Source organism: Fringilla coelebs (assembly GCF_963513975.1).
Source record: "Fringilla coelebs genome assembly, chromosome: 2".
In the NCBI taxonomy this organism is placed as follows: domain Eukaryota; kingdom Metazoa; phylum Chordata; class Aves; order Passeriformes; family Fringillidae; genus Fringilla; species Fringilla coelebs.
The window spans coordinates 77650950-77677367 of record NC_140029.1 but is presented as its reverse complement, the minus strand read 5'-3'; the positions used below and the strand labels follow the sequence as shown (position 1 = coordinate 77677367).

Genomic DNA, 26418 nt, shown 5'->3' with positions numbered 1-26418 from the left:
CTGAAATGAAGTATCAATCTATGGAATTGCTCTGAAAGGAGATAACTGACTAATATCCTTGACTGTGGGTTCCCAGTGCTCCTAGAGTGTTATAAGAGCCCACCACAGCCCCAAATGTCTTCTTCATGAAGGTCAACTGCACTATAGTGCATTTATGGCCAGTCATTTTCTGTCTAGTTTCCAGATAAGCGTTTGAACAGACCATGCATTTTTTCCTCAATTGGGCATTCTCAGCTAAAAAATTGTTTTAGAGATTCTGAGCAATAACACAGCTCTTGGGAGAAAAGCCTTCCTGCATCAGCCATCTGACTGACACCATGAATGATAACATCCAAGCATCAAATTTAATGAGATTTCTACAAAAATGAGTGACATCTGCATAGCACTCATGTCCTGGCTAACTGTCATACATTTGTCATCACTGAGGCCTTTGTCCTTTATTAATCCACTTTCAAGAATGCCTGCTGTTGGAAATGGAAATGATTTTTAGCAGTCACCCTGCAGACTGCGTAAGAGCACACATCTCTGAAAGCATAATGACACACTGTCATGCCTAGGAATGCATCTAAAACATTTAAAAAACAGGAGAGAACTCTGACAACAAAATATATTGAGAATTTAGCAGGGGATGTCTGCATAAATATTATTTTACAACCTTTAATATCAGCAAGGTGCATATTCTTTTGTTATAATATAGTGGCTAGAAACATTTTAACAATATTCAGAGTGCATGGGAGAAATATTGTTATAAAGGAAATGTACTAAAATATTTCCCTTTAATCTTGTTTGTGCTTGGGACCATTATATAATTCTGGGCCTAGGGCTCCAACCCAGTAAAAGCATATGATTGTATCAAAATGCCAGCTTTCCTCTAAACTTTCCCTCATGGCTACAAATAAAAATTTCACTAATATTTTCCTAGATCAACAGATAGCCTGAAACAGTAGAGGATGGAGATTGAAGAATCACCCTATTTTATTAAATTAGCCCCAGGACTTTCTCTTCTGAGACAAAGATCTGACCTGGTGCTCTCCAGCAAGGAGCAGCAAACATTTGGCAGGAAGGCAGGAGTGCAGAGAGCACATCTTTATGCAATGTTTTCTCCAAGGAGGAAGAGCAAGCCATTTCCACTGCAAATGAAATGGGACTCCAGAAGGCCAGGAGCTGCAAGGCATCCAGTGGGAGGCACCATTTTATTGCAGCCATGGCTTGTGGCTTGATCAAAGGCACTGACTGCAGCAAAGACAAGCCTGGTGAGCAGGCAGAGCAAGGGAAGAGGAGAGATTCCCAGAACTGAAGGTGTTGATTGCCCATGGAAGTGGAAAACCTTGTTCCTTGTTCTTCCTATGGCCCAGAGCCATATCCTGAGTTCCTGTGAAGACTGCAGTGAATTGCTGACATTGTTGTGAAGACAATATTCTTCCATCATAAATCCATAGTACTAAAATTTACTGAATTGAATCTCCTGAATTTCAAATATTTTTTTCTCTTTCTTGTCGCTATTATTTCTAAATGCCACATATTTCTAACATTTTATTGTCAATTAGTCACTTTTAGATCATTGCCAAATAAATAGAGACAAGTGAATAGCACAATTTGCTCTCTCATTTATAGGATTCAATGTTTCTTTCACTCTGAAGATATTGAGTCCAACAGATACAAAATTCTGATCCTACTGCTGTCACAGCTCATGTAACCATGTTTTAGTTGAAGGCCTATCAGAGGAAAAATAAAGCTGTTTGCAGCTGCAAATGACAAAAAATCACAGTATATACAAATATTTCAATTAATGGGTTTTTTTAGCCTTTGATGTTCAGATGAATTTGTTTCTAATCATGCACTAAGAAACCCAGCCAGAAAATATTTGATTGCATGAAATAGCACTAAAATATAAAAATGCTGAACTCTGCAGTGCAGAAATATTGGCTGCAACTTCCTCTTCAAAGGGACGCCCCAGATCCCCATGTTTGCCACCTTGATCTGCATGTGCTGAGCTCTGACACTTCAGCAAGTGCAACCACACCACTCACGAGAGCTCAGAGGAACGAAGGTTTCCAAAAGTTCTACTCTGCTACAGCTCTTGATGTGTTCAAACAGCACTGGGCTCCCTCAAAAGTGTATCAGCAATGGCTTTCTATTAATGAAGTTTTGTTCCCCTCCTGCAGTTCCACTTTGTGAGAAAGTGCCCATTAGTGCATTTCTGATTTCACAGTCCTCCATCTTTGTAGGAGCACAAGCAAAACATCAGCCTTCAATAGAAAGAAGATGGAAAACAATTAGAAGGCCCTTGGATGCAAAAAAAAAAATTATATTTTTCATAAAGAATTATAGCTATGAATATAATATGTATATTTTATGGAAGTATCAAGTCCTGTCCTCCAGGACTTATATAAGCTTTTAAGCATAAGAAACCACAAGAGTTTTGTTTTGCATTTACACATGACAGACACACACATTTTCCCCAAAACATCTGGTTAAAAACAACTGTGGAGGAGGATCCTGAAGAAGGATAAACTTGCCTTCAATGGAGTTCAGCAAGTGTAAATGAACACTGTTTTCGAACACCAGTCATATCAATATCAAGAAGAATCAAATAAGAAAATTTTGGATGGGAGTAGGATGATACAGCCACATTTTTATTTGCAAAGTCATTTTTGTTACCAGAGACTCACTTATTGCAGCAGTGACACGGCCTATACAAATGGTGACTAGTATACCCTCATTTAGAGCAGCTATGGAAAAAATCCTTTGCTTTTCAAATTAAGAAGTTTTTGTGTGGTGGTTTTTTGGGTTTTAATGGCCCCAAAGTGATTTTCAGCTTTTAAAATATTTGGGTTAGGGTTTTTATCTTAGTTTTAGTAGCTTTCAATTAAACAGCTAATGGACTTCCAGCAGGAATCCAGGAGGCTCTCCTGAGTGAGTGAATTTGAGCAAAAGGATGAATGCTGTACTCTTGATTCAGGTATTAGTGATATTATTGTTCTTCATGAAGAACATTCTCCTGTGCTTCATTTTTCTTGCCGTCTGTCTTTCTCGCTGACAAGTCTCGCACAAAGAGATGACTGTGACTGTTCAGTCTAGCCTGGATGCATCTTAAATTTCCTCTTTTTTTCCTCTAATTTTAGGTTCAGAACAATTATAATGGAGTTTTGGGGGTGTTTTTAATCTGTTTCTATTTTTAGTTCTTCAGCTGTCACTCTGACAAGTTAATTGACGTTCACTCACGCAGCATCTAAAGAATACAACAATCACAATCTACGATCAGAAATCAGTGGAAATGAGGTATCCCCATGATGTAGCACTGTGTATCTTAGCTCTCGTATTTCATGGATATTGAACTCCGCTGGGTCCCTGCAGAATGCATCTCCTATAGTAATGCTGCACATCCACAATGATGGTGTAGTCTGTTTGATTATTCCACTTTATTCCTAGGTCCTCCTGGTCCCCCAGGGGTTGTAATAGTGGAGGAAATTACAGACACAACAGCAACACTTTCCTGGAGTCCTGGGGCAGACAATCACAGCCCTATCTCCCTCTACAACCTGCAAGCACGCAGTCCATTTTCTCTTGGCTGGCAGACCGTAAAAACAGGTGAGAAAAATTTTCAAACAGCACAAGTAGACTATTCCAAACTTCTGATCATAACAGTAATAATCACTGGAAACTACAGGAACAGATCCTCTTCAGAAAACAATGACAAATTAAAATCACTGATTTTTTTGTTTTCTTTTTTTTATTCCTTTTGTGTTACTTAGCAACAGCTCTGAAAGGACAGCACAAAGACACCTGCCACGAAGCATCTGTGAATAAGCAGAAAGCTCTCCCCTAAATCCTTCAATCTGTGTCTTTTCAGGAATACTACAGTGCCAAAAACCTAGCTGTGATTTCTGAGATATTAGATCCTTGATGTCGATCATTTCTAATGACCATGTTGTACCACAAAGACTACTTTCTGTTGAGATACTGCCAGCTTTCAGATTTCTTATACATTTCTTTATTGTCTCCAGTTCCAGATCTGATAAGTGGTGACATGGAGTCTGCTATGGCTGTGGAACTGAACCCTTGGGTGGAGTATGAGTTCAGAGTAGTAGCAACCAATAAAATTGGGACTGGAGATCCAAGTGCGCCATCACGAGTGATCAGAACCAATGAAGCAGGTAAGGAAAGGATAAAAACATTATTTTTACAGCACTATCAGAAACAAGACCTGCTTTAATATAATCATAGACCTAATCTCTTTTCACTGGCACACGTCTGTGTGTCCAGTAATCACTGTTCCAAGGTGATGTTCTTTGTAGTGGGAAGACAGTTTGTTTCAATTACAGGAATATTGCTTAACTTGCAGAAATTTCAAATAAAACTATTCCCTGCTCTTCTACTCCATCTGAGCTACCTTACTTTTCATCTTACACTTAAGCCATTGCTGTCTTCCCTCTGATAAACTACTGCTGCTCCTAAATTAGGCTGTTTTGCAGTCTCTTCAAACAGCTGCACTAGTAAGCAGCCTCTTTCCCCAAATTTTTCACAACTTCTCCCACTGACAGTGCATGGAATTTTTTCAGCAAGATAGGGAAATAATAAAAGTATTCTTAATTTAAAATACCTTGTATTCTAAGTGTTTCTTTGCCTTGCACACTCCACTGCGAACAGTTACTACATTTTAATAAATTTCACTGTATTTCTAATTGGGATGATACTTTGGGAGACCAGAAAAAACCAAAATATCCTATTTGCATCTCTTGAAAGTTACAATGGACTCATAAGATTTGGAATCATTGACAATATCTTCTTTATCTTCCTTCATTCTGCCCAAGTTAAAGAAGATAAAGAAGGACTGGGAAACTGAGAAAAATACCTAGGCGCTTAGAAAGATGTTTTAAGAAGTAGAAAGAGGTAGACATAGGATTTGGACAAAGCCTCAGATGACAACTACGTGTCAGAACACTTTCAGATTATTCTTCATTCTTTTTTGTTATTTTGGATGCCTAGACAGATTATTTTGTGTTTTGATGTTTCATCAGTTGAATAATTTTTAAGTAAGCCATTGCACCACTGTGAAGACCTCATGCCTGCCTTCTCAGTGACCTCCCCACAGGCACTGGGAGCTGCTGTTAGGTCCCCCAAGACCATCTCTGCTCCAGGCTGAACAAGCCCATCTTCCCCAACCTCTCCTCACAAGGCCACTGCTCCAGCCCCCCTTCACCCCAGTGACCTCCCCTGAACTTGTACGAGTTGATCAATGTCTTTCACACTGCGGCACCCAAAATTGGATGCCCTATTTCAGATGAAGTCTAACAAACCTATCTGCAGTTGTAATGAGACATATTTTTGTTTTGCTGCTTTAAACAGTGGTGTAGTTGCCAGCTGATATTAAATTTCACTGTCCAATCACAGAACAGCACTGAAGTGATTTGGCTCCTATTCACGCACGTTGAAAGATGCTTCCTTCCAAACTCTCCCTCACCTTCTTCAAGTTCCCCACAGTGTGAAACTCAACAACTTGATAGAAGAAGCTTCAGATGATCCACATATTGTTCCATTAAGAAAAAGAGGACATGAAAATTAAATAGAAAGCACAAATTTTTATTTTTTTAAAAACTCCCTTTTTTCACCACCATTAGTCTTTCCTTAATTTTTTACCATATTTCACTGGCAATACAAATTCTTATGGACCCCAGCGTTTGAAAAAATTTTCTATTTATTCAGATAATATATATCAGAGAGGAGAAAAACATTCTGGAAAAAGTTATTCTGAAACAGGTTGCACCCTTGGTATTATGCTCTTTCAGACTGAGGAATATTTTCACTGTTTTCAAAAGTATGGTTCAGTATATCAATCGACCAGGTGCAGTTAAATTGTCAGCTTAAGTTTCTCTGACAAGCTGAAGTTTGAAAATGTTAAATTTCATCCAGCTGGCATTTTTTTAGGGTCCTTCTCCTTCTTGCCCAATGTTTAACAAACTAAGACTCTGTTTGCTAAAACATATTCTTATGACTCAAGTGAAACTCTTCTAAATGCATATTCATTTTCAACATTCTTTGCAACTTTACCTCTGTAAAAATGAATTGATAAATCATAATATTGATCAGCAAAAGCAAATTTAAGGGAAAGAAAAAGCATGCAATGTGTGATGAATTTTTACCTGGTGCTTGGTATTCCTTTCTGGGTAACATTCCCCTGCTTTTGCCATCAGAAAGAACAGAGTCTTTAACTCAAGAAACTAGAATCTGCACAGACTTGTTAAATTGGAACAGTAAAACAATGAATTCTGCTTTAAATAAAGAACCAAATAAATCAAAAAAGCCCAAACTGTTAGACATATAGTTCTTTGAAAATTGGCATAATGCACATTATATGTATGGTACTCTTGAAAGGTCAGAGCCTTCATGATCAGCTTCATTCAGGCAGCCAGCTTTTCCCTAACTTCAGATATTCCTGAAATTCAGAGTCTGTTGCCTCTGTATTCTGAAATGCCTTTCACTGATTTTGAGAATTATCACCCCTGGTGCAGTTTTTAGATGCCAAAGAGAAAAGAAACCAGCAACCATTTTCATTGTCTTACAGTAGTTTTCATATGGGTTTTCAAATTAGCGCATAATTGCCTATCTTAGTGAACCCATTGAGCCATTATTTTCCCCATTCTCTCTAATACTAATTGTTTTTATCTGAAAGCTTCAAGGGAAACTGTCTATTAGCATGATGCCCAGTTCTAATATCATAGTCCTCAATTCTTAAAGGACATTTATGCGATAGGTATACATGGCATGAACATGGCATGAACCTCTATACCCATGACCCAGGCAGAACAACCTGGCTATTTGCACTGATGGTAGATGTGGCCCACAAGTGCAAATGGGTAGGTTGCCCCTGCACTGGGTGGAAATCCAGAAATATTCATCTCCCAGCTGAGAAAGTGACTGTGACTCGTGTTCAGATAAGAGCTGAGACCCTTCAGGCTGAATGGTAGCTGTGTAGACAATCCACAGAGGCAGCAAATGTGTGAATCTGATTCCATTATTTTACACTTAAATGGAAATCTGCATCTGTAGTCTAATGGCACAAGAGAATTTGATCGGAGACTAAAGTCTCTTTTTATCCCCATACCTCACTTATTTTATCACTCCTTATCAAAGATAGTAGTAACACCATATATTAGTCCATTATCAAAAAATACCTACAGAAATAATAATTCAGATGGTGTAATGAAACCAACAGAATAATAAACAGGTTTTGACTTGCTTTAATTTTTTTAATTAAACTCTAATCTTGTTACTTAGCTCATATTTAGTTAACATGATTGCTTTTCATTGCTTCTTCCGCTGGAACAGAAAATACCACAATTTTCTGGCGCATCTAACTTACAGCCAGCTGCTGCATTTTTGTCAGTTCTAGCCTTGATACATATTTTACAGGTCCACAAATTGCAAAGAGCCAATAACATGAATTTAAACACGTCTGGCATTCCACTAAGACAGTCGGGGCATTTGAAGCCTGGGGGCAAAGCATCAGTTACATTATCTATTCATGGGGAAACATGGAGAGAGAGAAATTGAGTGGAATCAAAGTTTAACCTGTTAATCATGCATGCAAACTTGATTTTAGGAGGTAACAACGTAATGCACTCTATTAGTAGCAGACTCTACACTTGCTGTATTTTTAATAAATCCTTATGTTGCATTAAGCTGCCCTTACTCTCAGCTAAAATTCCTTCACAGCAGAACAATAAATGTCTCTGTCTCAGGAAAAAAAGTTGACCATTTTAGACCGGCTTTATTTTCAGGATTTGTTTTGTTGTTGGGGGTACTGTTTTATTTGCGATTTGTATAAAAGAAGTTCCAGCTTTTTCCATTATCAAAACTATTTTTGTACTAGGAAAAAAAATATTGATAACCTGCTGTATCTGGGACATTCACAGATGAAGGCATGGTCTACTAAAGCCTTTGTAGAAAATGTGATTTTTTTCCACAAAGAAAAACAAAATGAGAAACTAGGCTGCAATCACTGACTGGAGACTTCTTAGGCTTTGGGTTGCAGGCCAAGCTGATACTGACAAGGAATCCAAATGTGTGTGTGACAGAAAATGGAGCAGAAAAGACCTGCATTTGTCCCATAGTATCCTATGTATGCCGCAGCATTCAGAATTTCAGCTCTATAGATGGTGATTTGGAGAGTCCTGGAGTCCCATATGATCCTCTTGTCAGTGAATAGAACTGAATTCAAGCTCATAATTAATTATAAATATTAGTAATACAGAGGAAATGAGACAACATTTCAGATTCTGAGACCAGTAGGGACATCCTTGTTTCCCAGTAGTTGAATATGTGTGCCATCCACTTCTGAGATGCTGGCATGTTGTACACTTCATTCCTGAACAGGCGAGTTGTGCCTTGTTATGTTGGGAGGATGACAACTTGGGGGCTGGTCTTCCACAGAGTGGCAGCACTTTCACTTAACACCCTCCTGTTTCCCAGATGTGTACTGCAGGAGATATATAGAGATACACACATACATACATACATACGTACATGTAGAGGGAGAATGGAAAGCAACTGGGAAGAAAAAACTGAATGTGTTATACCTTTGGTCTCACATTAAACATAATTCTGCCAAGCTGGTGACAAGCCCTCTTTCCTCTGCCCATATCTTTTCAAGCTACATCTGTATCTTAAGTTATAAAATCTTTAAAATAAATAAGTAACAGCAACTGTACCTTGAGAAAAGGTACAAGTAATTCCTTAAGGACTAAAAACAAGTTCATTCTTTTATCTCCAAAAAGAAATGCAGCAATATCAACATTTTCCTTCATTTTTCTTCATTTGGAAAAAATTTCAGAACTTATATAAAAGTAAGTAATACAAAGTAAATTAAATTACAAGTAAATTAGACAATACAGGATTCAAGTAGAGTGAGAAAGACTTTGTGAAGTATGGAATTGGGATTTGGGAAATCTGGATTCATTTGGTGAAGAGAAAACTATGAATTTGGGCTGTTCAGTTCAACATCTCTTAGTCTAAAAACAGGAGTTTAGTAAGACTCTTACTTCTCTTTGTCTTCCCTTTCGCTCATCTATTCCCTATTAAAGGATAGGGACCAAATCTAGGTACAGGTTTCTACTGCAATAATGCAATCAATTATACTCAATTATAATTAATTATAATTTTGGCTGCTCAATATGTTTGTTCTTCTCAAAAAACTAAGATAGACTACAAAATTAAGAATATGTATTTTCTCTTCTTAATAGACAAAACACATTGAAACAAGCCACTAGTGACTTATTTTGGGGAAAATTTTCCTTGGGAGAAAAAAAAGGTAAACAAACAACAACAACACAAAACAGAAACACTTTTAAAGTATTAATTATTCATTCAATAACATTTTTTAAAATTTATTTGCAAGACTGAAATGTTAAAAAGAGCATAAACTGGCCTACAAGTACTTTCACCTTTTCCAGGTTCAGTGTTATATTTTCTTATTTATTATTTGCTTATTTATTTTTCTTTATCAAATTAGAACTAAAATAATAATTTTGGATTAAAATTAAAATTCTCTGTGAACTCAAGGCAAAATACTCTCATCTGTCTTTCTAGTTTTACTTTTTCTATTTTAAAAAACTGAAGCAAAATACAAATTTTTTAAGTCAATTTGCTATGCATCATTTTTTATAATGTGAAAATTAAATATTTAGTGAGTTATAATATTTTTCCCAAAACTGAGTACCAAGAATCTTTGAATCTGCTCATCTTTGCAGTCCACCATTTCATTCAAAAATAAACATAAAACCTAAACTAAAAAAACAGCACAGATAATCCATCAGCCTTGCAGATTGAAGAAAAAGGAATTTTTACAATCTAATTAAATCACCCTAACTCACAGAGCAATTTTCAAAATTTTGGACACAGTGAAATTGAAAGAAAGTGAGCGTCTACCCCATATGCTTGTGATTTCATAGCTATGGAAATACCCCCCACTTCAAAAGCTTCCCCATTTAAATTTTTCACATTTAAATATAGGTTTAAATATACACATGACACTGTCAGCATTTTTCAGCACTTTATAACCACTCTTCCTATACATAAAACCCTCAGCAACAGCAATTCTGTGTATATATTTTTTCCTAAATTAAAACACTCTGCTTTTCATCCATATTTAGCTTGTAATGATAGGCTACACATGAATTATTAAACAATTGTCATGGCTTCCTGTATAAGCTTCATCTTTGCATATCACCTTTCCTTCATTTATATCTTAAGTATCTTGTCAAATGCTTTGTAGGACTGCTGCAGGCTACATTCTCTGTGCCTGCTCTTAGAGAAAATGTTAATGGGTTTTTTGTTTGGTTTAGAAGAGATAAGTTTTAATAGAGTTTAATTTGACTTTCATTTCCACCATATCACTGTAATTTCTTGAAAATGGAAAACAATAAGAAAAAAATCCTGTTTGCATTTGAATCAAACTCCTGGCACATTCATTTCAAGATTTTTCCTTGTTTGCACTAAGTGGGGGAGTATATTTATTCAGAAGAAAAATACCAAACTTCTCAGCTTTGATAAACCCTAAACAAGAAATGCCCTGATGTCCTTGTTCTCCAGGCACAGGTATCCTTTTTCCAGGAGCTAAGTTTAAGCATCGTATTTGTGTATTTGGTGCAGGTGCATCTCCATGAGTGCCACTGCTGAGAATTAACAGCATAAAGATTGGGGAGTCATTAATTGCATGGCAACAAACTCAAGCCATGAGTGAGTAAATTCAGATATAACATTGATATAAAGCAGATGGTGCTGAAAGCATGGCTGAAAGTTCAACCAAAAAATATTTCCTTTTAATAGTTTTCTTCACTTAATAGTTACTAATTTCAAACTGTTTCCCCCTAACTGTGTATGCTCTACTTTGCTGCAGTGCAGAGGAAATTTATTCTTTTGACACATTTATTCTTTTAATGGTTATTCATTTGAAAGAGTTTCACTGTGTGAGTGTACATTTTAGTTTCATGCAAAAGAAATTCATCGCTTTGACAGTTTTATTCTTTTAACGTTTATTCATTTAAATAGGGCCACAGTCTGCAAAGCTGTTAACAAGAAAACTCCAGAAAGAGGGTGCTGCAGGTTAAATAAGTTCATCATGTTGGATACTACAAAGGACTACAGCATACTCTCTCATTCCTAATGTGGCAGGCACCTACATAAAAACTTCATTTGTCTCTATAATTTACCCAAAAATACCTTAGAGAGGCAAGAGAAAAATGGCTGCTAAACAAGGTTTAAATATGCTCCATTAGAGATGGCATCATAATTTTTGGATGTTAATTAGCTGTCAGATGAGGCTTCATCTGCATCTTTTCATGCTATACCATTTGTCACACTGTTGCACATTCATTGTATTCTTTCTTTGCCTTTTTTAAAGCCAGAGGGAAATTCTGTTTCTGAAAGGAAAACTTCATTGCCTTTTTGCCAGGTCAAAGGGAGGGAGGGAGGGAGGGAGGGAGGGAGGGAGGGAGGAAGGAAGGAAGGAAGGAAGGAAGGAAGGAAGGAAGGAAGGAAGGAAGGAAGGAAGGAAGGAAGGAAGGAAGGAAGGAAGGAAGGAAGGAAGGAAGGAAGGAAGGAAGGAAGGAAGGAAGGAAGGAATTTGAAGGCCCTATATTTGTGAGATGAACACAGGTTTATTGGAGAGAAACACAATAGGAATCTCCCCTATCAGTCTGCTAAGAGCCACAGATAACACCTGCCTCATTTCCAGCAGTATGAATCAGAATCAGTCCCTGCACTTTGTTGGGTTGCACCATTTATGAGGAAAAGCAGAATCAGGCTTCTGTTCTTTACAGGGGAGTTGAGGGTTCAAAAAGTGACTATCCAAATGAATTCTGAACTCTTAAGTGGACAGACAGGGTCTAATAAAAATTGCACTTTCACTGAACTCAAGTTTTCAATGGCACAAGAAACAGAGAGGACTGTGTACATTTATTTAAATGCATTTTATTTTGTATAGTTCACAGGCACACTGCTGCTCACTAAATAAACTAAACGTGCAATAAGGCCTGAACACTTAAAGGCTCACAGTACATTTCTACCAGTGACCTATGTACTGATGTAAAGAAGAAAATAAAAAGTTTGTATCTTATGACAAATTTAATAAAATAGAGAATGCAGGTTTTGCCTCCTCACAGTAAATAAACTCAAGACTTTGGCCATTTGAGGAGTTTCATTAGGGGCACTAAACAAGGTAAAAGAAATGATACAAATCCAACAGAACAACCAATATTGCTGCTTTTGGAAAATGTGATAATCCAAATAAAAATGGTGATGATAGTTATAATTTACTTTAAAGAATTTCATTCATTGCTCTTGTGCTTTAAAACTGCAATGATGAGCTCAATTTTTCAAGAACTGTGGGTAGTACTGCTTCCAGCATTTTGCAAGAAATCATGAGGGACACTAAAGGTTGGTTGCTTTAAAATTTCTGAAATTTGGCTCCCCAGTAGAGCAATGAAAAAATGGATTTACAATAATTAAAACATTCTAAATCACTAGCTACCGGAAAAATAATAGAGACATTCATAATTATCTTGTATGATATTACTTGAAATCTGAAATATGTCAGATTTCTTGGCATTTCAAGTTGTTTGTTAAAAATGACTAACATTAACAAGGTAATTCCTGTTTTATCTCTTAGGTGTTCTGTACATTGAGCCAATCTGCAGAAGACCTAGTGCTTAAGCAGGTTTTTTTAATTCCAAAATTATTTTCATTCTCTGCTTGCGTTTTTGTTTTATTTTTCTGGCTTGTATGTGGAATTCTCTGAAATGAGGCTGGAGCAAACTTTCTTTACCACAGAGTGCTATGTTTTTATTCCTGTTCTGATTTAACAGTCTCATGTCTTCTGCAGCAACTTATTGCAATGGGGAAAACTTCAATAACTTGGATATTCTGGTTTGTTTAGTTATGTTTTGCTTTTTGTTTTTGCACACAGTGCCAAAGACACCTCCAGCTAACGTGAGTGGCAGAAGTGGAAGGCGACATGAATTAGTGATAGCATGGGAGGTAAGGGATTTTTCTGTTTAAAGGTTTTGCTTCATGTTAACTTCTTTGAGGCCAAAGTAAAGAGTACTCTGCTGGGGTTTCCTTACAACAAATCTTGTCAACACATGAAGACAAAATACTACTCTTAAATATGTTCTAAAATTTCAAAGTACTGTGGACTTTCATGAGTTTTGAGTAGAAGACATTATGGCATCAGCTCTGAAGTTCTACTAATTCATCAGGCTTTTCTTCCTGATGTACTGCTTTGGTTAATTTGATTTTTCTGGATCTTATGTAAACACTAGATTAAATAATAGCTAAGAGAAGAGAAGAAAAGACTTATAAAATGATTTAAATGTCAATTAAAAAACAATTATTTTTAATTGTTGAATAAAAATCAGTTAAAGAGAATCTTGAGATCATATTTGGGATGCATGATGCAACAGAGATGGAGGGTCATGCCAGTCAGTGGGAGAGTTGCTTTCTCTGCTAATTATAAAAAATAGTAGAACAGAGACTTCTCTTAAGCTGCTTTCAAAACTTCTAGATTTATCATGAACAGTTTCAGATTCATAAAAATTAATATATATATGTATATGTATATATACTCAAGAAAAATTCCATCAAATAAAGATATGAGTGTATAATGAAAAAATTTTAAGCTTAGCCAATTTGAGGAGTGATTCAGATGGTAAGAGACACACCAAATCCCAGTTGTTTAAATTGGCAAATTTTAGGGCATCTAAAGAGACTGTCTTCTGTTGGCACATCTGCCTTTTTTGACATCATCTACCAAAGATAGCTGAGACAAAGCTGATTTCAGTTTGCTTCATATTCTATAAGGGTAAATAACCTCTCTTATTAGGAGAGAATTTGCTGAATCCTGAACAAAAGTACCTGGTGGCTAGAACTGTTTCTGATGTGAATGGACCTAATCCCAGTCCCTAAGAAGACATGTTAGTATGCAGTAGTCATATTAAGTGTCTTTATAGCACCTGCCAGGTGACTGGGTTGGGGGACTACTGGAGAGTGTTATAAATCCCACTCTGTCAAGGGCCAGAGTTTTCTTACCAAAAAAAATGAGTGAGACTAGGTTACAAAATCTGTCTTAAATTTTCATCCTCTGCCCGTGCAGTTGTGATTTTTTTTTTTTTTCTGGGATGTGCAGCGCACAGCTCTGAAGAATAGGTAGAAAATTTTGTCTGCAAGTGAAGTGCCAGGTGATGAGACATTCACTTCAAATGTGGAGGGGAGAGAATTCAGTGTCACCTGTGCCCCAGCTCTGATTCATTTGTCCATTAGCTGCATGTCTATGATGGGCATTTCAAGAGAGGGAGTTTAGACACCCATTTTTGGACATTTCACAGAGGTTTAATATGCAGACAGCTGTTAAATATAACCTAGTTCCTAAACTAGTCTATTGACTTCATAATAGATGTAAGCTACTGCTAATGTACTAATTATCATGAAAAGTTCCATTCATTGAGTAGGACATGTAAGTTTTCGTTTTTGCAGTGTTCAGACTCTAAAGCAGGCAAATCCCCTTTCTAACTGCTTGCTTATGTCAGATGTGTCCCAATTTAAGTGGCTAATTTCACAGGTCCTCTGAGGAGAGAAAAGAAAATGTGTTATTTTCCACAAAAAAAAAAGTAAAAAACTTTTTCAAACTTAGAACAACTTAGATTTATTACAATGTATCCTAAGCATTAAGTTGAACCCTGGAATTGAATCTCTAAGATTTAACACCCCACTTGGAACAGAATTTAGACAGTCTGGCATCTAAAACACAAAAGAATCCCACCACAGTAGGTATCACACACATCATCTTACTCACAATATATTGGTCTATATTTTCAACAAGGCCACTGATAGGGCTATTCCACCTACAGGCAACTGGTCAAAGCATCCCAATAAAAAGTAGGATATGTAAAAGCAAGCACTTTTCTGAGCACAAGAGCTCATTCAGTCTTAGGACAATAACCTCACTGGTGATTAGGTGAGGAAACTCTCTTAGAAGGTACCTCTTAGGAAGCAGTTGTCCTTATGAGGACAGGTATGTTAAGTAACAATCCTATAATGGAAATGTGATATTTTTTAAATTAGTAGAGCTATTTCTAATCATAATTAAATTTCTGAACTTAATTTTTCAGCCAGTGTCAGAAGAGTTTCAGAGTGGAGAAGGATTTGGATATATTGTGGCCTTCAGACCCAATGGGACGCGTGGGTGGAAGGAAAAAATGGTGACATCTTCAGATGCCTCAAAATTCATCTACAGAGATGAAAGTGTGCCACCTCTGACCCCTTTTGAGGTGAAAGTTGGTGTTTACAACAACAAAGGAGATGGTCCCTTCAGCCCTATTGTGGTCATCTGCTCAGCTGAAGGAGGTCAGTTCAACATGAAGTTAAATTGCATGTCGTGAACTATAGAAAGCCTTTTATATATAATACATCCTCTTGTAACACACTTCTTAAACCTTAAATTCCAAATTTCTTTGCAGATGTGCTAAATAGCATTAAATAGGTTTTGCTGAGAAAGAAATGAACTAACTTGCCAAGCTTACCTAGAAAGAAATTAAAAAGTTTAGGAAGCAACTTCAAGCCACATCAGTCATAATAAAAAAAAAACCCAAAAAACACTCAAAAAATCCCCAAAGCCATGAAGGTTCATCCCTCATACAAAATCATCAGCCTTAATTTTAGACAGGCCTTTCTCTAGTACTGAGCAAAGAAAGGATGCCATTTTCTAAAGTTTCTGAGATTCATGATCCTTTTTTTGATGGGTTAATCAGAAAACAGCTCAAAGAATAAATAAATTCACTTATGAATGTTCATTTCCAAGTTAATGCATTCTATATGTGCACAGAAATAAATTTTGTTTTAATTTTCATTTCATTAGTAGAAAGTTCTGACTTTGCATTAATGTCCCAGCCTTCAATGTGAATTATAGAAATAGCTCCCAAGACCAAATGAAAAATATTTGTTGAAAATTTCTATTGAGAATTACTATAAATTCTAAACAGTATTTTGTGGGGCAGAAAAGAACTAAACAGAAACAACCAAGAAACACTAATTGATGCTAGTAAAAGAAGCTGTTCTTTTTTGACAGGGCCCAGTGTATGGAAATCCCCATGCACAAAAAAAGGCAAATAATTGTTATCCACAAGAATATTTTCAGAATCTCCATTATTGAAATTTATAAATATCAGTTTTTATTTGCTATACTATCTTGAGTTATTCTATAGTCTCCTATTAAGAGAGTAAAATTAGCAGAATCCTAGTGCTGATGAGAGGAATTTTAATCTCTCTCTATGAAAAAGTAATGTGAAGATAATAATATTTCATGTGAAGCTGGAAAACATTAAATGTTACTTCACATTAATCCGGAATAAATCTATAACTCTGGAACCATGATGTAGCAGACAATGTATACTACTATTCTCTCACGGTAATTACAGAGATTGGAGTTGCTGTTTTTGCAAAAAGTAGTCCCAGTAATTTGGGTTTTTCCACTTTTTGGATCAGTATTACCAAGTAGCAATATTTTATAAAAACAATTGCATTTTAAAATGTAAAAATTGCACAGTACAAGTTGAAAATTGAACAGCTGACTTTCCTGTTTCTCAATGAAAATTGATACTGTAAGGCCAATCGTGATGTTTTTATTTTTTAATAATTTCATACTCTAAGCAGAAAGTTCTTTGCAAATAAATTTTGGCAAAGGAAGGGAGATAAACACTTTATTTTTTTTAGTAGCAAAAGGTGTTTTAACAGAAGCTGAATGCTGAATTGCAATAATGATTCCTTACACCTTTGCTTGTTATTTTGACAAGACTAGAAATAGAATAATTAGTTATATATAAACAATTTTTCTATCAATTCTTTTAAAATATGAGCTTTAAAAATGGTCTTAATAGAATATTAAAATTAACTTTCTGTAGAAACCAGCTTTTCTGATTTGAATTCAGTAACTCGAAAGTATCTATCCATTATAGCTTTGCTAATTCAGTCTCTGTATGTGTCTGTACATGAGGAATTCTATGGGCCTAAATATTTTACAAGACATATTTCAGGAAAAACATCGGATGCTGTGACATTACAGTACAAAATCAATTTATAAAAAGCTTTCCTCCAGAAAAAAACCAAGGTAATTTACTGAGAATTTAAAGGAGCAATGAAACAGTTTGTTACAGCTAAATTCTGGGCAATTTGAAGGTTGAGGACAATAGACATTGTAGTTTGCTATGAAAATGGGGAACTGCTTTTGAAAGAGGTAGGGACTGTCATGCCTAGGGAGCAAAACTGAAGGCAAAATTTTTCAAGGATTTCTATTGAACAGTAGATATTAACAATTGACAGTACAATGTAATATGGTCCTAGGGGTGATCCAGCAAAGCCTTTGCTTGCTTGCTTTTCATTACACATCCAATTCACTCAGTAAACATCTAGAGAAAGCAATACAATAAAATTATTAAAAATTAAGGCTTAATGTTACATATTACCAGTTTTCCCACATCTGTAAATGGATCTACAATTGTTTAATGGCATAACAAATTTGTCTAAGTCTAAAACATGTTCCCTCTGCTAAGCACACTAGAAAAACAGTTTTCAGGGGACAGATTCTGAACCATAAGAAATCTCATATTTATTAAAAATGAATGCACCTCCTTCGTCTGTATGACTGTGACAGCACATTGTGTGATTCACATTCAGAGCCCTTTGGTGATAGCTCTGAGTTGCTCTCAAGCAAGCAACTTGGCAGGTGGCATTGAGTAAGGTGTTCCCTTAGTGAGCACTACAGACTGACCTCTGAAGGCATAAAGGGACTCTGTCTGGAGCAAAAGGCTAAAACATTGCCTTCCAAGTAAAAGAACTTGGAAATTAGACAAAAACACTAAGCACTTTTTCAGAAGTAAATAGAGGGGCTAATATTTTGCTGTCTATTAAGTCAGATCATATAATAGAATCATAGAATGATTTGGATTGGAAGGGACCACAAATATCATCAATTTTTACACACTGCTGTGGTCAGAGAGCCTTCCACTAACCAAGTTGCTTAAAGTCCCATCCAACCTGGCCTTGAAGTCTTTCAGGGATGGGGCATTCACATCTTCTCTAGGCAACTTCTTCCAGGGTCTAACTAATTTTACAGTAACGAATTTCTTTCTAATAACCAATCTAAATCTCTCCTCTTTTAGTTTAAATCCATTCTCCCTTATCCTGTTACTATGTGCCAGTATAAAATAACTCTGCTTATATAAAATATAAGCCTCCTTAAGTACTGGAAGACTGCAAGAGAGTCTCACTGGGACCTTCTCTTCTCCAGGCTGAACAACCCCAACTCTCTCAGCCTGTCTGGAGAGGTGCTTCTACTTCATGTCCCTCCTCTGGACCTGCTAAAGCATGTCCAGGTCTTTTTTGTGTTGAAGACCCCAGTGCAGGATGCAGCACTGCAGGTGGGGTCTCTCCAGAATCCCCTCCCTGGCTCTGCTGCCCATGCTGCTTTGGTTGCAGCCCAGGGTATGACTGGCTTTATGGGCGGTGAGTGCACACTGACAGCTCATGTTCAGCTTTTCGTCCATGACAACTCACAAGGTCCTGTCTTTATGGCTGCTCTCAATTGGCTCTTCTCCCAGTCTGTGTTTAAGACTGCCTCAGCTGAGGTGCAGAACCTTGTACTTGGCCTTGTTAAACCTCATGAGATTTCTACAGACCCCCTTCTACAGCTTGTCCAGGTCCTTCTGGATGGCATCCTCTCCTTCAGGTGGGTCAGCTGCCACACTCGGCTTGCTGTCATCTGCAAACTTGCTGAGGGTACCCTTGATCTCACTGTCCATGTCATTTATAAGGACATTGAAGGATGCTGGTCCCAAGGCAGAGCCCTGATGGACACCACTTGTCACCAGCCTCCACCTGGGCATGGACCCAGCAGGTGTTTAGAAGACAGAATTACACCAGTGGTCACTAAAGCATCAACGGCGGTGGTGACCCAGAGTTGAAGAGGCAAGAAAGTCTACTTTAGATACTTTAGTCTACATAGATACTTTAAGACCTTTTTCCTCCTTCACCAATCTTTTGTAAAAATCATCATCAGAATATAGTTCATGGGAAAGACTGCCGGTTAGCTAAAAGAGCAGATGAATGTAATGGAAGAATACAGAATAGAATGGAGAATCAGTTAAAAAGGTTGTACAAAACTAGACATGTAGTCCATGGAGAAAAGCAAAGCAAAAAAAAGTATGACTCTCTGGAAAAGATATCTATTCAGCAGGGCAGTTTGAAGGAAGAGCCTTTCCTGGAAAACATAGGAAAGGAAATAAAGCAAGTAATCAGAGAGAAAAGAAGGAAATAGAGGCCACATGTAGTCATGTTAAAAGGGATGATGGTAACCAGGAAGCAGTTCTGAAGAGGGAATGAGGATGATGCTCAGAAGATGCAGGATAGAAAAAAGACGCACAATTACCTCAATAAGCAGGCAGAACAAAAGGAGACAGTAGGCATTTCCAGCAGCAGGGAAGGATGAGCCTGAACTTTACATGAAGGAAAACTTTAGTAAGAGAAAGAGACATGAGGGCACAGCAAATTAGGCTACCTGCCAGGAGAAAGGCTGCAGTGTGCAGGCCTGAGGCTGAAAAGGATCATGAACAGAACAGAGAGAAATCTTCTGACCATACTTTCTGTCAGGAAAATAAGGTATCAGAATCTTGCTAGACAATACTGAAACAGCACTGAAATTCAGTGCAGGTACAGATGAGTTTTATCCACAGAAGAAAAAATACAATTGTAAAAGCACTAGACACTGAAAATAAAGCAATGAACAAAAATAATGTTAGCGCTGTTTGTTACAACATAAACATTTATGCATCCTCTTTCTATTGATGACTACATTTCATCTAAATACTGAGGTGCTAAGAATTCCAAGGTTACTAATACAAGCTTTCAGTAGCAGGGAAAACTATATGCAACCTCTGTGTGTGGCTTTAATTCACTGGAAAATGAAAACTGGGGAAATCCCAAATATAACAATGAAGAAGAAAATACAAGTCTGAAGGTATGATGGTAAGAAGATGGAAGGGCTGTGCTGATAACAGTGATGGCCAGGCTGGCTTTCTTTAACAAGCATGGCTAGACAAAGTATGAGCTACACAAGAAAGACAAAATAAAAGTAAGAAGTTGGATGCCATAGCATGCTGATGATGTGATAATGTACCAGCAAATAAAAAATCAGCATTTGGATAAAACAGAATAACCTTGGGCCGCATGGAATTTTGGAAAAGGGCAGTTACAAAAGCTGGAAGTCAAGCTAGATGTCAATTACTGATTACCCTGATCAGTTTGGATGCTGAGAAAGACATTTCTAATTGTTGAAAAATACTAAAGAATGTTGTTATTTATCAGCAAATTTAGCTGTTCAGAGTAGTCTGGATAGCAAAAACTAATTAATAAAGACTAATGACCTTGTGTTCTGGCTGTGCTAATTAGCAGATTCTTTATCCAGTACTGACTAAGGGAGAAGAAAGAATAGTACAATAGCCTTGTTCTGATGAATAATTAAGACAGTACAGAAAAGCTGATCATAACAAATAACAGTGGTACACGTCACCATTAAAAAGCAGGAAATTATTTTATTAACTGGAATTAACTGCTGAAACTAAAACTAGAAGTGTTTTGGAATGTGTCTAAGCCAAACATTAAACAGATATTTGAAGCTTATACTGCAAGAAATGGTATATTTCATGACATTACATCTGAGGATCTATAGATATACCCTCTAAAAGGTATTCAGAAGAAGTACAAAACATACATAATGCAATCCAAGTAATGAAAAGGATAAAAATAACACAAGTCTAGACAAAAAAATAAGATTTGTTTTTTTTTTTAAGTTGGGAAAATATATAAGGCATGAAAAATTGAAGTAAGGAATTGATGTTAAATATCATCAAGGAATGGAAAACAATAATGAAAAACTTTTTCATTTATTTTAAATAAATAAGACTATATAGGCAGGATAGCTAATAAGAACATGAAAGTGAAAATTTTTATACCTGTAGTGAAAATTTCTGGTATTGCCAATTGTCAGAAATTCAACCCTTTCCAAATTCAACAATGCAGAATTTGCTATTCAAATGTACCATAAATAAAATTTAATCTGTTCTTCTACTCAGGGAGATGGGGTATAAATTACACGTAAGGAAGACTCAAATGTTTTAATTTGCATCAGGGCATTACTCTGATAAAACTATCACATCCTGGGGCAGCACAAATTGCCCAGAGGAGTGAACACGGATGATGCCAACAGTGTAGTGCCACAGACAGCTGTTTGTCCATGCTCAGGGAGTTGCCTTGTCTGTCCCCATTCAGTTTACTAGTATACATGCTGCCTAAAAGCACAAGGATAAATATGAATTAGAGTACTCTACAGTATGGAAATAGATAATATAAAAGGAAATAGAAACAAGTTTCTGGGAACCCAACTGGTTTCAAGATGAGTTAGGCCTTTTATAAAGGGTTTTTTGTTAATGGTTGTCATAATGGGTCATACAGGATCAGTTCTGTTCATTTCAGCATCTAATTTCTCCTTCAGGCATTGACAGAATTATCTTCACAACAATTGAAAGATCTATAATTTTGATAAAGGGAGTAGTGAATACCACTAAAAACTTCTATATAGGAAATAGAAAGCCCTGAGCAATACAGGTTAAAGCCTGGAGACTCTTACTTTTACTGTTTAAAACCTCCTGAGGGACCCCAGATGCACTTCTGTAGTACATACAAAATGCAATGATACTGCACAGAGCTTTTGTTCTTGCTTTGTATGGATTTGTGGTAATTCATGGAGCCAATGGAGATCCAAAGCTCTCAGGTACCCAGAAGTCAAAGGACCATACAAAAGCCATTGCAGTTTTGTTTCTCTGTATTTAGACAAATAAATTACTATTTTCTTTTCATTGAGAGGAAATAATATGCAATTACTCACCTTGGGATACAGCCTCAATATCTTTAATCAAAATCTTAAGTTCTTGAAGTCCTGTGATTCATTTCATAGCTAAAGCTGAGCTGCTTGGGGTTTAGGTGAACCTGAAAACAAATTGGCAGATTAGCTGTAAACTACAGAGGGTTATTTCCTGATTCTGCCAGATGATCTGTCTGGAGAGATGCTGCGAAAGCTCAGCTAGAGCTGTCTCCAATGACTTTTTAAGGAATGAAATCACAGTCCTGACACGAAGGAGTTTATTAAGCACTCCTCTGATCAATGGCACTAGCCCCATGGGAAGCAGATGTGCAATAAATATAATGGGCACATCCCCCCCTCACATGCTGAGGGTAACTCTGTCTGCCATGTCACTTGATGGAAAACAACCATTTGTGTTCATAAAGGTGGCAACACTCCTCTGGTAAATTTTTTGTGGAATAAGGCAGCTCCTTATTCCCAGGCGTCACTCTGTTGTGTAATAAATCTGAGTTATTCCACAGGGAAGGGAGAGTCACAGCAGGATGAACACGGTGAGAAAGTGTGCAGGAGAGCATCATTACAAGGGAAGGCTTCAGAAGTTCTACCAAACAAGAAAGAGTATTTCAGCACTACATCAAAAATATTCAGTGCAGAGGTTTTCACTTGTAGCTCATTCCAATACTCTTCTAATTTGACTCTGTTTTAATGTCTTCTGCAAAGACACTGGTAAGAAGGAAGGTGAAAAGAGAAAGGACTTGTGGAAAAGTGAGAATTCCAAAGGTCTGTTCTGGAAACAGTAATCTTGTTTCTGGTGTTGTGGAAATTGGATATTTTTTTCCCTTTTAAGCACAAGATTCTGGAGAAAGTTTTATATCCTGCAGACAGACATTTCACTGCAGATCTGAGTCCCCCATTTCTCAGGAATGGAAAAAGTTCCCTGAAGGTTGTCTGATTTGCAAGATAGTCTACATGGCTATTTCTAGCGAGGAAGCAAATGCTACCACTTTCTTTACTTACAGGTTGACACAAGAGCGATGACTTTTCCTAATTTTCCTTCTGATATATCTCTTGTGGGTTTTTCCACAGAGAGGCATTATCACAGAAATAGATCCTGGCTGAAATCCCAAAATCTCAGCTATGAAGAACTGCCTGCAGTCATAATGCAATTGCTCAGACTGAGGTTCTTATCTTCAAACAAGAGCTCGAATTTTGAATAAGACTGCTTTGTAAAAATTCTTTTTGAAATCAAAATATGAACTGAACAGATACAAAGTGATTGGTTGAGTAGTCCTGACTGAGGCTCTGTTCCACAGAAGAATTAAAACATAAATTTGAGTAGGCTCTTGGACTTCATGTGGAAATCCTTAAGGATTAATATTTCAGGAAAACAGATCAGCTTACAGTCATAAACAGGTACTACACACTGAGGGCTAGTAACTGATTCTTTTCTTCGCTTTCCAGTGTCAAAATTCAGGATTCCCTCTCTGAACATTAGAAATTAAATTAGTGCAAGTGCATGTCCTGCCATTTTACATCCATCTCAAAAAACCTACATATTGATCATGCTTCTTTAAAGTGTGATTGCAGCCCAGGGAAAGACAGTGTTTCATGGATATTGCACACAGCCTTATGAGAATTTGTTGTACTGCATCTTTAATTCAAAGAAGGGAATATTAAAGAGACTATTAAAGATGGATTCTTTTTTCAGGAAGTATGACCTTAGGTGGACACCTATAGGTTTAACATAATGACAAGATCTGAAGAAAATAATATGATTATAACATCAGTGACCATAATAGAAAAAGCTAATGAACCTATCAAACTTATCATTAGTTTTAGACACAGAGAATAAAGCATGACATTGGATTGAACCACAGACTGTGTTATATCACCAGAAATTATATGGTCCTCATCATATCTGAATCAATAAAAAATGCTATTTAGGCTCCAAAAACTTTCAGACAGTCATGCTGTATCTTATTCCCAAATACATAATTTCTGTTGTTTTGCTGAACACAATTCTCAGTCCCTAATATCAGGGAAACTGCAGTGAATTATTTCTGAATATGTGAGAGATATATTTTCTTCACATAAGAAATATCCAAACTATTTCTGCTCCATTTGTTGAAAACATTTTTTAAAAATATCAGAAAATATTCTATGTTTCTACCCAAGCAATGTATAAACCACTCCTAGTGCATCCTATGAAGAGGAAATGATTCCTGCATTTATAGAAAATGTAAAGTCTGCCAACCAACATTTTGTGTACATCTCAAATTATTTATACCACTGCAATCTTTTCTGACAACAAGGTAATTGCTTCAATAATACAAAAACTAGAAAATAGCTTTTGTCACACAAATCTTAGTAGTACATAAAATAGAAAGCAGGATGTAACTGTTGAACAGAAAATCATATTACAAGCAATGTATTTCTTCATAATGCAATTCTTTCGGTATTGAATTCAAAAGATTATTTCTCCTATTCCTGAACATATTTTTTTTATTCTTTATTACCTAAAAAGTTCCAAACATATTTTATACTTATTAGTAATACTCATTGTTGGCAAACACCACTCTGTATCACATCAGATTGACTTATTTTCTTCAGATGTAAATTAAAAAAGAGATCAAAAAAGAGTAACGAACATTAAAAGTCTGACATCAAAAAGGATGAAAAATTCGTACGAGCCGTGTCAAAAATATTTGTAGGGCAGCAGTGCCAGAGCAACAGCTGCAGAGAAAGGAGAGTAGTTAATGAGTCAACATTGATATTAGGTATCTTACATTTTAAGTGGTTTGATCACTGAGAAAAATATGTAATTTTATCTCATGCTGTTCTGTAAGGAGACTGCTTTTCTGCAACCCTGTTAAACAAGTCTCCAAAACCACATTTTTCAGAAAGCTCTTTGATGTGTCTCCCTATGACATAAAACCAAGACCTCTGCCTGCCCTTCAGGAACAGATCAACACATTAGAAATGTAATGAGGAACATTAGGCCAAGGAAGAAATCACAGGTTCTGTGACCAGAGGGGAATGCAAATTCACATTTTTGCTAAGTGAACTACACCAGAAAGGTGGAGAAATGCCCTATTGTGAGCTGCACAGTATAGGTAGAAGCCTTGCCTCCACAGCTTGTCTTTAAGAAAGTTTTCAGTTGTATTTAGGTAATAAAGCAAAAGACCCACAAGATTTCCTTGGGACTCGTGTCCCAGTTTCATAGGAAACAATTTTTGGACACTCATCACTCCTGGTGTACAGTAACAGGTGGTACAGCTGAGTGGTGGGATGCTCAGCAGCCTGTCATGGCAAATATCTGGGGACATTTACTCAACTTCCCAACCGCTGGAAGAAGCTGGGCGTGTATGAAGCGCTCATCGATGTGAAAGCACAAAGGCAAACACACTTGTGACAACACTGCTGGGCAAGTGTGGCGTGTAAAGCATCCCACAGCCTTCTGTGAGCATCCTGGCCGTGCCCCAGCACCACCAAAGAGCACCCAGCCTGGCTGGAGGACTGGAAGGATCCTCTGTTCCAGACAATCAGGAGGTCAGAACTGCGGAGTGTTCTATGAATAGCACGGAGAGAGAAGCACAGACAGAGGGCCAAAGGAAACAAGCACAGGTAGTCAGAGGGACAGACATTAGGTCTTGGTGCCTTTATAAAAAATGTGCACCCAAGGCCTAAAATAGTAAATGCTGCACAGCAGAGAGAAGGTGGTACATCCCAAACACTGGTGCTGGTGACTTTGAGGATATGATAACATAGTCTTAAAAAAAGTGTCTTTCACAAAGCATTTCACTACGGTGCTGGGTATCACTTCCTGCTCAGTATTGCCCCAGGGCAGGGCTGACTGAGCGCCCCAACAAGGCATTGCTCATCCTGAGCTGACAGAATGGCACTAAGAGGCCACAAATAGAAAGAATGCTCCGTTTACTGCTGCAGTTAGGGCTGTGAAAAGGGTGTGTGGAGGCAGGGTACACATATAGAAATATTAAAGCTTTTTTAAAAAATCGCAGACAAGAGATTCTTTCACAGTTTGCTGCACCCATCATCAGTGATGAGATATTGATGTAGCCTGACACAAATAAAGAAATACAACAATAATAATCTCTTCATCTTGTTCAGTTTTTCATGTTCCCCCTAAGTGTCATACCTTCTTGAGAGTATTAAGGTAGAATAAAGGAAGTAAATGACAGTTTCAGACAGAGTGTTTTTGATAAATACAAGCTGTTACAGTGGAGGTTTATTGTTTCAATTTTTCTTAATACAGAACCCACTGCTGCTCCCATCGATGTCAAAGCTACGAGTTTGTCTGTATCAGAGATTCTTGTTGCGTGGAAACATATTAAAGAAAGTCTAGGAAGACCACAGGGATTCGAGGTATGAACGCAGAATATCGTAATGAGAAGTCTTGTTGCTTTTGAGAGTGTTGCATTCTGTTAACATGTGCA

General features: G+C 37.0%; 1 protein-coding gene across 2 annotated transcripts in view; it reads left to right on the top strand.

Moving 5' to 3' along the window:
- The window catches only part of CNTN5 (contactin 5), a gene marked incomplete at both ends in the record, with an annotated part of 310341 nt that overhangs the window by 272972 nt on the left and 10951 nt on the right, over positions 1–26418 (top strand). For both annotated transcript variants that reach the window (XM_084200929.1, XM_084200928.1), the window contains 5 exons: positions 3433–3591; positions 4008–4157; positions 12965–13035; positions 15165–15399; positions 26238–26347. In XM_084200929.1, coding sequence (XP_084057055.1) covers positions 3433–3591; positions 4008–4157; positions 12965–13035; positions 15165–15399; positions 26238–26347 — 725 coding nt within the window. The remainder of the gene's footprint in view (positions 1–3432; positions 3592–4007; positions 4158–12964; positions 13036–15164; positions 15400–26237; positions 26348–26418) is intronic.